The sequence below is a fragment of the Carassius auratus genome, unplaced genomic scaffold (assembly GCF_003368295.1).
Source record: "Carassius auratus strain Wakin unplaced genomic scaffold, ASM336829v1 scaf_tig00216409, whole genome shotgun sequence".
Taxonomy (NCBI): Eukaryota; Metazoa; Chordata; class Actinopteri; order Cypriniformes; family Cyprinidae; genus Carassius; species Carassius auratus.
The window spans coordinates 16,524-34,064 of record NW_020528556.1 but is presented as its reverse complement, the minus strand read 5'-3'; the positions used below and the strand labels follow the sequence as shown (position 1 = coordinate 34,064).

The following is a 17,541-nucleotide window of genomic DNA, read 5'->3' as shown; positions in this document are numbered from 1 at the left end:
GTTTAGGGGGTGGGTATTGGGCTTAGTCTATATTTTTGGACAGTAATGTTGATCCAGGATCAACAAAAGATGTTGATCCAGGAACATGGCAAAATCACGGTGAACGTATGTTTGCATAGTAGTTAAGATAAATGTAGTACATTTTATTCTACTTGCCTCAAACCACATGCTGAAGCTCAAGTGCACCAACAGCACTAGAGCTATAGAAAAAAAAAATATTCAGTAAATTTACGTGTTGTGTATTATGTTATATTTATGTTACATCCTGGGAGGAGCCAGGAACAGATAATCTAGTTTTACACTGTATTGCTCCTCAGTGGTACAATGCTGCTGACGTGATTAACTGCTGAGATGACCTTATGCAATGCTCTTTCATCAGGTAAATTTTCATAAGGAAATTTCAAAACCAAATCATAGCAGAAACTCATTACATGCTTTCCCCATACTTTAGTTATCTCCATGATTCCACATAGAAAACAAGAAACACTAGTAAACACTAGCATATATTCTTAAGTAAACTATGATACATTTTTTTATTTTATTTTATACACTCTTTTTTTTACTTTACTATAATTACAAAATGATACTATAGTATACTACAGTTTACTATTTGTATCAATGTCATGTAAGATATACAGTATGTTGTAATAATACAATAAATACCCAGTACGTAGTGTAAAATATATATTTTGTGTTATTACAATAAGGCAACTTGATCTAAATCAGATTGTTGCCTAACAACATAGTAGGTCATGTATACCACGTAATCTTAGAATAGTTACAACTTACTTATGAAATGCTTACAGTATAAATACTTTTGATTTTCCAAGTCATTACTAGGGCTGTTGAAATGGTTGAAAAACTAAATTCGAATTATATAAAAATTTAAAATGCATAATTTCAGTTAGGGTGAATTAAAGCTTTTGGATTTGTTCCTGAGGCCACAAGAGGGCGCAAAATATAACTAATGTATGTTTATTTAAAGCGTAACATGACAATCTGGGAAAAAAGTGCATAGTGTTTAAAATAATGTTTATAAGCCAATTATAATTAAGTTGCTTAAACAACTATAAACAAAACAGCATCATGTATGTGTGCATAGTTCAATACAAAGGGCCAAAAACCAATCACATTACATTTTTCATTTAAAAACACAAGTTGCAGTAGGATGGGAAAAAACCCCGCCATAAAGTCTTGAGATATGTTTTTTCAAAGTTAAACTTAAACTTAGAGTATTAAACATGCAGCTCTTTTGATTCATTATTTATCTATGTTTGGTATGACTGTTTCACATTGCGAGTGTCAGTGGAGTATGAGAAGCACGTTTTGTTGCTGCCCATGTTAATGAATCATTCATGCTGCAGCTGATCCAGAAAGAGATACACAAACAGGTTTTTCAACCACACATCATTATTTCTGTGTTACAGATATTTAGATAACAGAAGTACTGGTATAAAAGTTTATAGTCTGGGTATAAACACTTATTCTCTCTACAGTAGCTATCAAAATGAGAGTAGGCCTATAAATAAAAACATGATTCTCCATATACATTAATCAGGCTGACAGCTGATTGGTCCAGAGCATTTGAATGACAATTGGATGCCTGCAGTCCTTAAAGATCAACCATATATATACACCAGTTACAGCCAAATTACTGAGATAAAACAGATAGTAGAGAGGGGTTTTACAGTAATGAATTATATGAGGCAAAGAGCTTGGTTTGAAAAAGCATTTGTGAATAGAAGTTAGATTGGTCACTCGCTGATTGCAATCAGACAATTTAAATGGTTTCAAAACATACAACTGGAATATATTGCTGAATATTTTAATGCCACAGCAAATGTGATGCACTATGCAGACATAATCCAGTGTTCACAACTCAACACTCCCTAGTCCACCTAGAGCATTTATGGAAATTAAGTGCAAAAATGGTTCATAAATTGTCAAATTTGTGCTAAAAACAAGGGTACATTGACACATGACTGCCCACATTTTCTGAAAATTGACTCCACGCCATTGAAGACTAGAGTTTAACCCATACTTTGTAAGTGAATAAAAATATTAATATTAATTATATATTGATTATTAATGTTAGTTCATAGTTCATTAAATCACTGTAAAAAAACAGCAAATAGAAAGTGCAATCTATATTATAGCTCTATAAATTAAGGATACAGAGTTTATTTGAGGCACAGAAAGACAAATGTCTCGCAGGAAAATACACAATGCATAATTTTACTGCTTAGGGTTAAAGAGCCACACAGATGGGAAATAAAAAAATACCTGTATTACAGTGTATGCTGTAGCTGTCCATCAGTGTAAACAATGTGAAAAGTAATTAAACCAAAAAGTACACGATTTATAAAGTTATTGGCTTCTAAAGTAAGGAGTCGACTCTGAATCGCTGAAACAAGTCGTTATAGATTTCAGATCTTTTGCCCATCTCTATGTACGTCACTAGGAACACTTTGCATAATAATCTCTGCCTACCGTCTTGGGAGAAACAAAACTCTGCCCTGCCCCACCCCCCCACACACAGATAGAGGTGTGACAGCATCATGTCGAGGAGACAGTGTGTTTTTAATTGTAAAGGCAAGTTTGTTTTATTTTCACTGCCAAAGAATGAAAATCAGAAGAACCAATGGCTAAAATTCATTTTCACCACAATACCAGAGCAGTACAACAAATAGCAATACCCTTTTGTTGTGTTCACAACATTTCACTGATGACTGCTTTTCTAATCTCGGTGAGTACAAACGATTTTCAAAGCGTTTGGCCATAAAAGAGGGTTCTTTACCAACTTTATTTAGAACAACGAGCATCTCCGAATCACAACGCGAAGTATGATTATGAAGTTATGTGTTTGTTTTCTCCCGAGCGTCTTTTCAGTATGTGTGCTGTCTGCAGCCTGTCTGCGCTGATCGTCATGTACAAACACGTCATTAAAATGAAGTGTAACTCCGTAAATTCTCAACAAAGAGACATGAGAGAGATATCTATAGAAAGCTTGACATGTCTACGTGATGTGCATTTTTCACGTCTCCTTTCATTATATCTAATGTGACCACGCCCCCGCGCTGAACGCGCTATTCAGATTCAAACTGAAGCGCGCGGCTTGAATACACCCACACAGAAGAAAAAGCAGCGAGACTGTTCAAGTTTTTTACTTTACTGTTTGCTTCGCGGTGAAAGGAATAAGACATAATTCACCCCAAACAGATGCTAACGCATAGTTTACCGTGGAGGTGTGTGCGGAACAACCAATCAAACCTGACTATGTTAGTTGACCAATCAGAACACAGTATGCTACCGAAAGGTGGGGTTTAAGGAAACTGAATCTTTTGAACAGCTTCGCGTGAACCGTTTGGGGATCTCTGAGAATTGAGGTAATTTTAAAATGATATTTTGACAAAATGACAATGTTTTTTAACCTTGGATGGATTTAAACCTAATGTACAGGACTTATAAACAGTGATAGAAAGCTTAGAATTTTCATCTTACTGGCTCTTTAAGTCATTATGTACATTGACTACAATTTGGGTCAAATATAATGTAATTTAATGGAGAACTGTGTGAATGGCACTCTCTGTGGCATGGCAGGATTTTTGTCTGATAAATATACATATAATTTGTCTTTCTAATGTCACAGCATTAAATATGCAACTTTGTTGGCTAACAATTGCATTAATGTGACCAGCTGGATATTAACTAATGCAAATAGATGGTAACCATTGTGACATAAAATATTTGGGTCAGACTTGTGTGTGTTTGGTCACAATGTTTTAACCACTTGAGGTAATACTCATGTTCTCTAATGTTCTCTAATGTAGTAATGTTCTAATACATGTCTAAGCCTTTAAGCAAACTGTTGATCTTTCTGTACTAATTTCAACATCTAGTCAACAAATAAGTTCAAATATGTTCAAGAAATATAAAATTATACACACACACACACACACATACGTACACGATAAGGCTGCAGCGAGATCTAGTGAGAATCATTCAGATTCTGCACAGAAATCTGTTATAAACAGCACTGGCATACGTAAGGAAACCAGAAGTGGTAATGCTAACTGTAACAATGGTGTTGTGGTAGAAATAGTCGAATGCATAATTCAATTCATTTCAGGATTTCAGGACAACTTTTTTAGAGAGAAATTCAAGCACTTTTCTATGACTTTCAAGCAATTCACACAACTATTTCCAGCACTTCAAAGCTCTAAGATGATCCAGTTTGAATGTTATTTTTAATGGGATGAACTAAATATAACCTACATTGTGGTAAACAAACACTTATGTAAAATATAAATTCAAAACATAAAATCACAATTATAACCAGAAAACAGCAGCAGTAGAGAACTTATTGGCTTATTAGTAGGGGTGGGCGATATGACCAAAATCTTCTATCACAATCCAAAAATTGTATATCTTGATAACGATATATATCTTGATATAGTTCTTTTTTCTTTTAATAAGGTTTTTTATGATATTAAGAGTTGATACCATAGAATTTTCATAATCCTTGTCACCAATGTCAATATTAAACTAATACAAGAAAATAATAATTTTAAAAAACTTCAGCTCACTTGAGATACATAAACAGTGCTGGCACACCTGATGTAAATGGAGCCTCATCACTGCTGCTGTTGAAAAGCCCAACGAGCCTCTCCTTGGGAGACCAGTCTCTTCCCTGTGCATGCACACTGTTGTCCTCGTTGGTCCAGGAAGAGTGCGTTGAGGGATTTCTGCGCAACCTAGAGACCTAAATGACTGTTTATGAGGATACTTGCATCTGGATGCATATAAGTGTTTATGCAATTGTTCAAAGCCAAAAAGCACACAAGCTCTTAAACGGCTTAAACAGAGACAGCGCACACATATAGCTCTTTTGTTTGTGTTTTAATGGCCTAAAATCAGTTGTTTTAAATGGCAGTGCTTAAAAACACATGCAAACATTAAGTTTTCGTGACCATGCACACAGCAACGTGACATGAGTGTGCATATGTTGTTATTCACGTGTCTGCCTGCATCCCCTTTTAATGCATGTAAGACTGCCGTCATTCAAATAATGAAAACGTATTGCCGTAAACAATGTATTTTGCGGCACCACAAAATAAATGTTAGAGCACAATATGAATCGATAGACTTTTCATTTCGTCCATCCGATTTACATAGTCATATCGCCCAGCCCTGCATATTAGTCATTCAATTTTTACATTTTGAATGTATAAAATTACTATTCTAAAATATAAAATCATTAAGAAATCAGATTTTCTCAGAATTGTACACTTTTTTGTGTATGAAGTAAGAAAAGTCACAAACTTTTCTTCAATTTGCTACTAAATCACACATAATCACTGAAGTTGGTCAATTCCATATGCTAGGAAAATAATGGTACATTTAATAATAGTGGAAGATATATATTTTCTGTATATAAATAGTATATTTTGCACCTGTTACTGTTGATTAGTAAAAGTAAATTTTGAATGCATCTTAACTCAAGCTTAGTTTTTTACTGTCAAATATGTATAAACAATAAACAAAGGAAAAATAAACAAGAAATGAATGAAATATTATTAGTAAATGCACTTTTTAATGCAAAATAATAGTAATTTTATGATTAAATGACCTAAATGATCTTTATTTTGAACACCCCCACACATCAACCCACCAGCGCTAAACCAAATCTGCTCCTGGCGCCACCATCAGTATAACCTCAAATGTAGCGATCAAATGTTAGTCTGGAGCCCTGTGTGTATGTACAAAGTGTAAAAAATGTCACAGAAGTGTTTGATAGAATGAAAAACGTCTCGGTTACGTATGGTAACCCTCGTTCCCTGAAGGAGGGAACGGAGACGCCACGTCGGATGACCGACGAATATGGGATATCGCTTCGATAGACCAATCTACTTCGAGTGTAAACTAAACGAGCCAATGCACATTGGCATGCAATTATTGCATCCAGCTGCCGCTGATCACTGCGTGAGTATAAGAGGGCAGCAGGTGCAATGCATACCAGTTTTTCGCTGAGGAGCCGAGCCGGGAACCCGGCAGCTCAGCGGCGGTACAGCAACCATGGCGACGGGACGTGGCGTCTCCGTTCCCTCCTTCAGGGAACGAGGGTTACCATACGTAACCGAGACGTTCCCTTTCAGTCGGTCACTCTCGACGCCACGTCGGATGACCGACGAATATGGGATCCCTATCAAAGCGCCATGGGTGCTGCCCCTTCCAGTGCCCTGTGCGAGCCGCCTGCGCCCCTATTAGGTGTAGGCCGGGGCTCAGAACAAGTAGCTCCACTCACCATTGTCAAAGCACTACCTCACTGGGTGAGATTGGATAACACTGGGAAAACGTACCCGGTCCGCTTGGAGCCGGGACGCTGCGGAAGCCCCATCCTTCCCGAAGGAGGTCTCGGAGGCAAATACACATATAGCATCCGTTTAGGAGTATACGGAGAAATTTGAGGTGATTAAAACCCTCTTGGGAAGGCAGAAGTCTGCCGGGGAAACACAGGCTCTAAGGCTATACCGTGGACTATACACATACGAGTACCGCTTAGGTCTCAATATGGAGCCCAGCCTTCCATGGTTCTTACGGATTCATCATGAAGGCCTGGCGCCGGACGTTCCGCCGCGTCCAGCTGCCTAGGGTGATGGAGGAACTCAACAGGGTCTACAGTTCGGACACTCTGGAGCAGTTTAAGCAAGCCGACACTAACCGGGGCCTCTCAGTGCCACTACCCGTTTGAGGTGAGAACACTGGAGGATACCGGCTCTACACGAAGGCTATAGAACCTAGCGAACGTGTTAGGGGTCGCCCAGCCCGCAGCTCTACAAATATCTGTCAGCGAGGCGCCACGAGCCAGCGCCCAGGAGGATGCAACACTTCTAGTTGAGTTAGCTCGAAGCCTGAACGGGGCAGGGCACATCCTGAGCCTGATAAGCCAGGGTTATGGCATCCACAATCCAGTGGGCCATCCTCTGCTTAGAGACGGCATTCCCCTTCTGCCGGCCTCCGTAACAGACAAAGAGCTGGTCTGAGGTCCTGAAGCTTTGCGTCCGGTCCACGTAGCACCTTAATGCTCGAACAGGACAAAGCAAAGCCAGGGCTGGGTCTGCCTCCTCCAGGGGCAGCGCTTGCAGGTTCACCACTTGGTCTTTGAAGGGTGTAGTGGGAACCTTGGGCACGTAGCCCGGCCGGGGCCTCAGGATTACCTGGGAGTCAGCCGGCCCGAACTCTAGGCACGAATCGTTGACCGAAAATGAGACTGCATGCCCGTTGTACGTGGCCCCCCCGGCGGTGGTGGAGGCATGCGTGTAAACCACAGCATGCCTGGAGATCTGCTCTAGGGGCACCCCTGCCCATAGGAATGCCAGATCTGACCACGGAGTGAGGGTTTGGCGACAGGCCGGTGTAACTTGGACCCGGTGAGTGCCGCGCTTCCACGCCCACCTCGGGACTCGGCCATAAAGCCAGTGCCGGAGCGGTCTCATATGTGATAGGCTGAGCGGTGTAAGTGCCGCTGTGGCCACCATATGCCCCAGGAGCCTCTGAAAGAGTTTCAGTGGGACCGCCGTCCTGCTCTTGGACGTATTCAAGCAGGCTAGCACCGACCGCGCACGTTCCTCTGTGAGGCGTGCTGTCTGTTCGACCGAATCCAACTCCATACCGAGAAAAGAGATCCTCTGCAATGGTGAGAGTTTGCTCTTTTCCCAGCTGACCTGAAGGCCCAACAGGCTCAGGTGCCGGAGCACCACATCCCTGTGCTCGCACAACTGATCTCGAGACTGTGCTAGTATCAGCCAATTGAGAATGCGAACACTCTGCTCTCTGAGAGGAACGAGAGCTGCCTCCGTGACTTCCGTGAAGACACAGGGAGACTGGGACAGCCGGAAGGGCAGGACCTTGTACTGATATGCTAGTCCTTCGAACGCAAGCCGCAGAAAAGGTCTGTGGCGCGGAAGTATGGACACATGAAAGTACACGTCCTTCAGGTCGATTGCTGCAAACCAATCTTGGGGACGGACGCACCTGAAAATGCGTTTCTGTGTCAACATTTTGAACTGTAGCCGATAGAGGGCCCGATTCAAAACTCGCAGATCCAAGACCGGTCGTAACCCACCGCTTTTCTTGGGTACAATGAGGTACGGGCTGTAAAGCCCCTTCCTCATATCGGCTGGAGGGACCGGCTCTATCGCGGCCTTCGCCAGTAGGACTGCGATCTCTTTCCGCAAGACAGGGGCATCGGACACTTCCACTGTAGTGAAGCGGACACCGCAGAGCTTGGGGGGAAGCCGGGCGATCTGAATCGCATAGCCGAGGCTGATGGTTCGCAGAAGCCAGCGAGACGGGCTGGGTAGCGCTGACCAGGCGCCTAAGAACCGTACAAGCGGGACCAGCAGAACCACAGCCGTACCCGCAGTGGGGCAGCGAGGTGGAACACAGGGGCCCAACTCGGGCGGCTTGTGAGCAGGCCGGAGTGTGGTGCGAGTGTGGGGTGCAGGGCTCACCTGGTTCCACGGGTTGGCAGAGGGTGCGTGAGTAGGGCCTTTGTTGACGCTCTCGAACCGCCACAGCTCTCCCTCCGATGCTGAAATCGACATCTGGTCGGGGGGAGTCCCACTGGATACCGCTGGTACGCTCCTTGAAGAGGGCCCAGCGCGTTCCGTGGGTTGCTCCACTGGATCGGAGGTGCTAGAGGAGTGATGGTCCCCAGAGGGTTGGTTCCCTGCGGGGTTTGCCACCACTGTGATCCTCAAACCACTCGCGCTACTGCCGGAAGTGGTTCTCGTCTGTCGGCCGCCAGAACGAGCCCCAGATCGCGGCCGCGGCAACGGGACTCCGCCCCCCTGAAGGTAGCGGAGCCTGGTTTGCAGCTCCGAGATGGTCATATTCCCGCAGTGAGAACATGACTCATCCACGAAAGCCACCTCAGCGTGCTCGACGCCCAGACACGTGAGGCAGCGATCGTGACCATCACCCGGTGCCAGGTAACGACCGCACCCAGAAACGCACGGGTGAAACGGCATCCTTATAAGGACGATCCGTCGTCTTTACAAAGACGCACCCGTGAAGCTCTTTTAGAGAGAATTTGCTCTTTTAGGAAATGCTCTTTCAGTGCTGAAGCGCACAGGGGGGATGGCCGCTTGCAACACGACAGGGGTAGTGCAACCTGAAGTGTGCAAATCCACTCGACACAGGAACGACCGCCGCTGAAGCGCCGTCTCGCCAACACACGAAGCTTCCGAGAGCGTGCTGAACCCGTAGTTCACAGCAGACACAGTTGAGCAGAGCGATACTAACGCTCGGCTCCGAAGCGAAAAGCTGGTATGCATTGCACCTGCTGCCCTCTTATACTCACGCAGTGATCAGCGGCAGCTGGATGCAATAATTGCATGCCAATGTGCATTGGCTCGTTTAGTTTACACTCGAAGTAGATTGGTCTATCGAAGCGATATCCCATATTCGTCGGTCATCCGACGTGGCGTCGAGAGTGACCGACTGAAAGGGAACATTATTTTTTTATATAGTAACAACAGTTTCAGGGTTCATGGTGACATGGAGTTTCACCCTGTTCCTGTTCACTGGAGCATCTGCGTCTCATAGTCAAGACTCAAGCCTGCTGTTCTTACATCAGCAGCTGAGGTAATGATAGAGTGTGTGAATGCATTTTCCAGAAGAAGCTGTATTGTGCTAGTCACGTGGCTCCGTGCAGGAGCTGCTAACAGACAGGCACTATAATTAACACACAAAAAGTGTGCACATGGAACACACAATCTTAGCTTATATGCATGTTCTCATAGGTGGTCCTGTAAATGCTTGGATTATTGCATCCTAAATCCTAATGCATTAAAAATAGCATGCTATAGGTCCCCAGATTGCAAAGTAAACATTCATATCAATAACTGATATGCTTGCTTAATCAATTTAACATGGATTAAATATAGTGAAAGAATCAAATGTACTGTATTAACATTTTAACAATAATGGTAACAATTCCGGCATAATGTCACCACATATTCAAAAGTATGTATTTTAACATCACCAGTGAAATATATACTTTTAGTGTGTCACAGTGATGTTGTCTTCTACATGCTCTATGCATTATGAATATATCAGCTGGGCTTCCTCCCTTTGACAGATGAGCTTTGGTTAAACTAAGGCTAGCTCTTATTCCCTGTTCCCGTGTCACTCAGCTACCTGTATTACAGCATTGTCTCTTCAAGCCTAGTTCTTCTTAAAAACAGTGTGGGTGTAAAGGCCTGCTAGAACAATGAGAGCCATGCATGGATGACAGCTGTCTGTCCTGTCAGAGTGTGGACACCCCTGTGGCGCGACAGGCTCCTGGCAGATGAACTCCTATATGCTTTTGCCTGTTTGCCAGGAGTAGAAATTATTGTAGGCTCACACCACTGTTTTTTTACAGCAAACAACCACGGGGAGATGGGGAGCGCAAATTTAAACTGATCAATCAATTAATCAACAGCTGTTTATAATAACTAGGCTACCGCTGGGTTTATGTGAAGCAAGCCAGGCACACAATCTCATTAAATATGTGTTTACAATTGTTACCTGTCACCAGGCATGATAACCTAGCATTAATTTGAGCTTAATGTGTTTTTCCAACACGATGATTCTGCTTTTTTAATCTAATTATAAACGGTTGATATAAATGTTGAACATGGGGTCAACAGTATGATGATAGTAGAAATCCAGAAAAGCATGCTAATCCTAATCATAATCTGCAGAATCCACAAAATGTCAGTTAAAACAAAATTGTAAAAAAATTAATAAATGAATAAATAAGAGGTATCATTAAACTGCTTTTTTGCTTTTTATTACTGGCTTGAATAAACTATTTTACATGACAGATGTTTACAGATATTCGTAACTATATGCAAATTTCTGCATTGCAAAGCAAATTCTGAATAGCAGTCAATAGTGAAGTTAAACATCTATAGTGATGTTTTTAGAATCAGATGGTGTACTTACAGTATCTCACCAATACAGGGGCTAACAGGGCCATGTTAACCAGCCAAGATTTGAACATTTAGTTACAATTAAAATTAGTTAAAATGGCATATAAAAGCAGCTCTCACTGTGAAATGTATAATAACAGCAAGTCTGGCAGGAAATGATTTACAATTTGAATCTTCCAGCAAACCAAATTCACACAAGATGGTCACAGAACTACTTTTTAAGTTTTTGACCCTGACATATTTTTTTACACGCTTATTACACATAATATTTTGTGAATGACTTAGTCAATGGTTCTTGATGAATAACATTTTTTAAATGTTATTCACATAAAAGAGTTAATTCAGCATATCATTGTATATACACCACACCAAATATCTAGTGGTCGACCAATATAATTTTTTTTTTTTTATGTTGACGCTGAAATGTGAAAAATGTCAAATATCATCCAAAATATAGGCCTTGGCAATATATCGGTCGACCACTACAAATAACTGTTTTGAAGGTCACATTTACAATTGATCAGCAAATTTTCAAAGGCAAAATCCAGTCTAGCTTATTGGAAAGACTTTTATAGAGGCAAATTCAAAGTGAATTCTCTAAATGTGTATTTTTACCTCCTTAAGAGCTCAGCATTGCAATTTTGTTACATTTTTCTAAAAAAGAACTTAAAAAAAACCCGCCTAAAATTCCATTTTTAAAAGCAATGGATTCCTAAAAACATGTTTAACAGGGAAAAACAATACAACTAATATCAACACTTGGACATGTGAGGGTTAAATATGTTTTAAAGTAAAAAAAAAAGTACTATTTTTAGTACTGATGTTTACTTTTGTGCGCACACAAAAAATTTTACATCATATACCATAATTTTCATCATTCAAAGAAATCGTGTTTACCATCACGCATGCACGTTTTCACAAAATTGGCAGCACAGACTGATGTTGGTGGATTAGAAGGAAGCTTATCATGGTCTCTGAGAGAGTTTTATGTTTGCCAGAGCCTCAGCAACAAAGAAAAAGAATGCAACGGGAGTACACCATGCCACATGCCCCAACTTAAAGAGGGGGCGGGTGACTAGTAGACACCAATGCTAATTAATGCCATTAGGGATGAGGTCCTCTCATTCCCCAAAATTCTGGGTGACTTGCAACCAGACCCCAAGATTGCAAAGACACCATTTCGTTTAAATGACTGGAGTCCTGTGCCAGCTAATAATAGGCTTTAAGGAAGGACTGGCAACCCATTTATCCTACTCACAATTACTATACAATCATACTTCTGCACCACCATGCCACCATACTGCGCTTATCCGTACTTCAGAGTACACAGTGTACACTATGCTGCTAAGATACAGTCAAGAGCAGGGGAATAACAGCACAAAAACATGTCAGCATGCATTGATAACTGCAAATCAGTGACACTGGAAATAAAACAAGAACACATTAATTAAGTGTCAACAAATTAGTGTTTAGATGAACCAGACAATAGGTAATTAAAAAAATCTAAACTGAATCCATTTACTTTAAAACATGTTCTTGGTCTTGCCTAAATCATCATTCCACATTAAAAAAAAAAAAAAAAAAAAAAAAAGTTTACCTTATGTTTTCACAAATCAATCAGTCACCAATTAAAACATAAAGTCCCGAAACAGTACTTTCAGTAAGACAAAAGGCACTGTGGATTTGTAGTCAATTACTTGGCATCCCACTGATGCAAGCTATTACAACAGTAAATAGTTTAATTAATAATGGCTTAAAATTTGTTAATTGAAAATATTATATAAGCTGCAATTACCATGAACAAAACGCAGTTTTTATGTAACAATGTAATATATTTGATGAACTTTCTGTGCACTTCCTGTCTCTCTCTCTCCATTCATTTTCCATTCTTTCTCCTTGTACTCTGTGGACATGACTTCATTAAAATCTAATGAGTGACTATGACTCATTTGATACCACCAGAGCTTATCATCTTCACTCAACTCCTAATGAGGGTGCAAGCTTTGATGGAATAATGCCTCACCATTTCATCTAGATGGAGGAACACAGACAGGATAAAGAGCGTGTGAAAGAAACAGAGAAAACTTGTCCAGATCTGACTGCCAGTCAGTTCAAGTTCAATCAATTTCAACTCTGACCTCATTAACCAAAGATTACCAGATAATCAGAATGGCACATTATTATGTGGATAGTGCCAGCACGGAAATCTAAACCGAATGCCAGAGAGACTAAATCCTGTGCACATATAGAAAAATCAAGTAGTACAACACAACAATACATATGATTCCTATGATTCCTTTCACTTTGGAATGTGTCTTGATGCACAAAGAAGATCCGTAAAGTTGCAACTTGGCTAAAGTCTCAAACCCAAAGAGACATATATTCTTGATAAAAGTTAAGAGTCAACCACGCCCTACTAAAATGGCTCATTCTAACACACCCCCACGTCTACATCATGATGTGGGAAGATCTGCATAACATCGGCCAAATGTTCATGCAAAATAAGAAGGTGTAACTTTTATTATTGCTGTTGCTGCCGCTGCCGCGTTGCGGAGACACTGTGTGTTTCGTTGTGAAAGCGTAACTACTTTGTTTGGCCTTCCAAAGAGGACACAACTAGAAACCAATGGTTAAGTTGTTTTTACAACACCGTTCCAGAACGGTTCAACCCAAATATACAGATTTCTGGAGGATGAGGAGTGTTTCCTGAACCAGTAGCCTACAGTGTGTCTGTGGGACAAAGGCTGATTCTAGAAAGTTGGGCAGTTCCAACATTGCAATGACAGTCTGACACTTCTGACTCACAACTTGTAAGTATGTTTTTTATATTTAAATAATTTGTCAATGATGTTTCAAACGCGAGTTTTGAGCAGTGTAGAGAAGGCATGTTATTTGTTGTTTCTCAGATCACAAATGCAGACATGGTTTTATGTTTATGCAGCACATGCAAGAAAACATGTAAAAAGACAGTATAAGTTATTCCAATAAGTAATTATGTTCCAACTCAATGCAACAAATGCCTCATTTGTAATGGGTTTTATTGGTTTTGTCTCGTCTAGTGATGTCCAAATCGCGAATGAATCATTCTATTTAACCAGATCATCTTAGTGAACCGGTCCAACCAGTTAACCAAATTGAACTGAATAATTTGAAACAGTTCGCAATAATCCACAAATTACTTAAATTATTTGGTTTATAAATGTGCCATACACTCCCTCTGACATGAAATAAACCAATATCCCAAGATATTCAGTTACTGTACTAACAGTACATTGACTGAACTGCTAAAAGAGAACCGATGATGGGATGTGGACAAGCAGAGCAGCTGGGAGACGGCATCACATTATGTTAAGGGGCATAACATTTCTGAACATTCATAACATTTCATAACATTCAAATTCGGCCAATCAAAACGCGCTGAATAGCTGGCCAATCACAGCACACCTCGCTTTCAGAGAGATGAGCCTTGTGAAAATCGACGCGTTTCACAAAGCAGGGCGGGGAGGAGAAACAATAATGTATAGTATGCAGAAAATAATGTCTTTTTACCTTAAATTGCATAAACACATTTCATTACAACAAATACACAAAATAATGTTCTTTTTAGCTGCAAATTATTATTGCTTCTGATGATTTCTTCCCTTTATGATGTGTGTAACCAACTTTGTCTTGAATTCGAGGCAAAGAGGTTTATACAGTATACATGGGTGTTTGTGTGTGTTGTTATTACTGTGTGTGCATGTCAGGTGTCAGCATACATTTTACAGGCCCCTGAGAAATAGGGGTTGAGAGGCTAAAGTCTTTCTCACATTTTCTTCCTCTCTTAAACCAGACAAAGATCCAGGGTCATTAATAATGAAAGCAAGCTGAAATCATGTCAAATTCTCTAAGAACCCCATCTCCCTTTGTACTTTAACACTATGACAGCGATTAATATTTCATATGAATCATTACGTTGCACTGTGTATGTGTGTGTCTGCTTTTTCTTTCCTTCTCTTCCTTCCTTCTCTTTCAGATACCTGTCCTCTCTGAAAAACAGATGAAGAACATAATGGTACTGAGCAAAATGGCCTCTGCCCTTCAGGCTTCTAAATTGTGGTTTACTCTGTAAATGAAAGCTGCTGCAGCCTTTCCCTTGAGGATAGCACTTTTTGACACTGCTGTTTTGACAGCGCTAATGCAATATCTGTTCTTGCCGATGGAGTGTTTTCAAGGTGCTGTTCATTTCTCCACTCAATCTAGTCTGAAAGTTAACACTCTCCCCAGATGATTCAATCAAGCAGAATTTAATTAAGTAAAATTAGGCACAACTCAAGCATATTTAAGCAAATATACAGCCTTATGTTGTGCAACATCTCACCAGTGCAGAATGTTGACCGCAAGGAAACACTCTCTTATTCTACAATCCAAAATACAGGGAAACTATCAAAAGGTTCAGCTGACTAACTCTGATCTGCAAGTAAATAAAACCACTGAAATAAAACCATGCAATGAAATTCGAAACCAATGAAGATGCCTAACCCTGACATGGAAAGGTTTAAAATCAGCAAACCCAGCATCACTCAGAAGATAGTAGCACTTGTCACTCACCCACTTAGGACAACAATGAAGTCCATGACGTTCCAGCCATTCCTCAGATACGAGCCCTTGTGGAATACAAATCCCAAAGCAATGATTTTTATTCCGGCTTCAAAACAAAACATTCCTATAAAGTAGGGCTCTGTTTTTTCCTGAAAAAAAGAGAGAATGAATTGAGTGTGAGAAAACAGAAACTACCTATATTAAAGAGAAAGAAAAAACAAGCTTGCCCTAAAATGTCATCTAGGTAGGGTGCTCATTAGAATGTTATATTAAACAAATCTATTATTAAGTTTAGTTTTAATTGAGGTTTTATTTAGTGAGGTAAGATGTTTAAACAACCACTTCTCAGAAATATGTCACAGAGGTAAAACATTAGGAAAAATGCTTTGAATGGGATTAATTAGCTTGTGGTGAGTGATTCTCTGGGTGAATAAAGTTTTCAAGAACAAAGAATATGAGGAAGGAAAGAATATGACCGCACAAGAGAAAAGTGCTGTGCTACATTTAGAGGATAACTGTGTTCTCTAGAATGATCCAGAATAGTAGGTTTTCTAATTACACAAATTGCTAGAGCTGCATCTATAAATAGATAACTAGGCCAAAATTATTAATTTATAACAAATGATTTGGATAAACAACTTTTAGCAATGCTTCAAGTGTGGTTTATGTGTATTTGTTCTCACAAGTCTTTTTGACATGGGTGTCTTGTCCTCTCCAGGCAGGTGTTGCTCCAAGGCCAGAACAATGCAGTTGGCGATAATGGTGGCAAGGATCATGTATTCAAATGGAGTTGAGGAGGAAGGTTAAGGAAGAGTACATACTTAAGACAGATCATTCGATTGATGTTTGGTCATTGGTGTACATATTAACATGAGATCACACTCTGTAACTGTGCTCACCTTGAAAAGCACATACTTGTAAAAAAAACACACAAAAAAACAGAACGTTTTTAAGTACATAACTTTTCAATTGTCATTAATCATACAAACCATAAAAACAATAAAACTATTTAATTGTTAAAATCCTAGTTCCTAATTTTTTTAAAGTCTTATAGTACCTTATCAAAACAGCCTGTAAGATTTTGGAACCTGTTTGATTTACTCATTTCATAAAAAGAAACAACTCGAAAGAACAGCCAAAACTCTCACACAGCCAACGAGTTAATAGAGACCATTGCCTTGTCCTGTCGAACAAAGAGAGCAGCAGTCCACAAGATGTTCTCAGGAACCCTGGTGGTTGTGAGTTCACAGTCCACCACTGATTTGCTTGTGTACTGAATTTTTTTTGATTTTGCAATGTAGGCACCTGCCAAATTCTGCCAGTATGTGTGGGGACGAAAAACAGTACATAAAAGATCCTAAATCTGCTTAGGACAGAGAAGACAGAGAGAGTTCAGTACAAATAGAACAGGCAGCTGGAGGACAGACCTCTGCGGAAGTCTTTCTCTCTTCTGTGCCTTTAATTAAATTAAGCCCAGACTTTCGTGAGTTTTTGTTCTAATAGCATAATGCTAGTGTCAACATGTTGGCATTGGCATAAACAGTAAATTCAACACATGTTTTGGTAAAATGGACAGTGTATGTTAAGGTTATTTATATGAAAGAATACAAGAATATGATGAATACAAAGGAACATTTAAAAAGTAAAAATTTTCTAAATAGGCTGCATAATCTTCAAAAAGAAATTATATTTGTAAATGCCCTGTGCATGTATAATACTTTTAATTTAAAAAAAAAATGCAAAAAGTGACCTTTTTTTCACAGTAAAGTTCTTAATATAAAATGAATCTGGCATCCTATCTCTCAAGTGGACCACTGACACTCCTAATTGACATTGTATATAGAGTGTCAAAGGTCAATTTCAGAGACATGTGGTGGTAATGTACTTATAAGTCTGCGATCCGCCGTAAAGCAAGAAGAAGAAGATGTGTTGAGAACGCGCTCAGTATACACTCAGGACAGTTCACACATTGTGGTGA

The 17,541-nt window shown here is 40.1% G+C and overlaps 1 protein-coding gene across 1 annotated transcript in view; it reads right to left on the bottom strand.

Moving 5' to 3' along the window:
- The window catches only part of LOC113098062 (voltage-dependent R-type calcium channel subunit alpha-1E-like), a 68,281-nt gene that overhangs the window by 40,629 nt on the left and 10,111 nt on the right, over positions 1–17,541 (bottom strand). Inside the window, exons 4-5 of the mRNA XM_026263040.1 lie at positions 16,247–16,352; positions 15,573–15,712 (exon numbers count right to left, since the gene is read on the bottom strand). Of these exons, the coding sequence (XP_026118825.1) occupies positions 15,573–15,712; positions 16,247–16,352 (246 nt within the window). The remainder of the gene's footprint in view (positions 1–15,572; positions 15,713–16,246; positions 16,353–17,541) is intronic.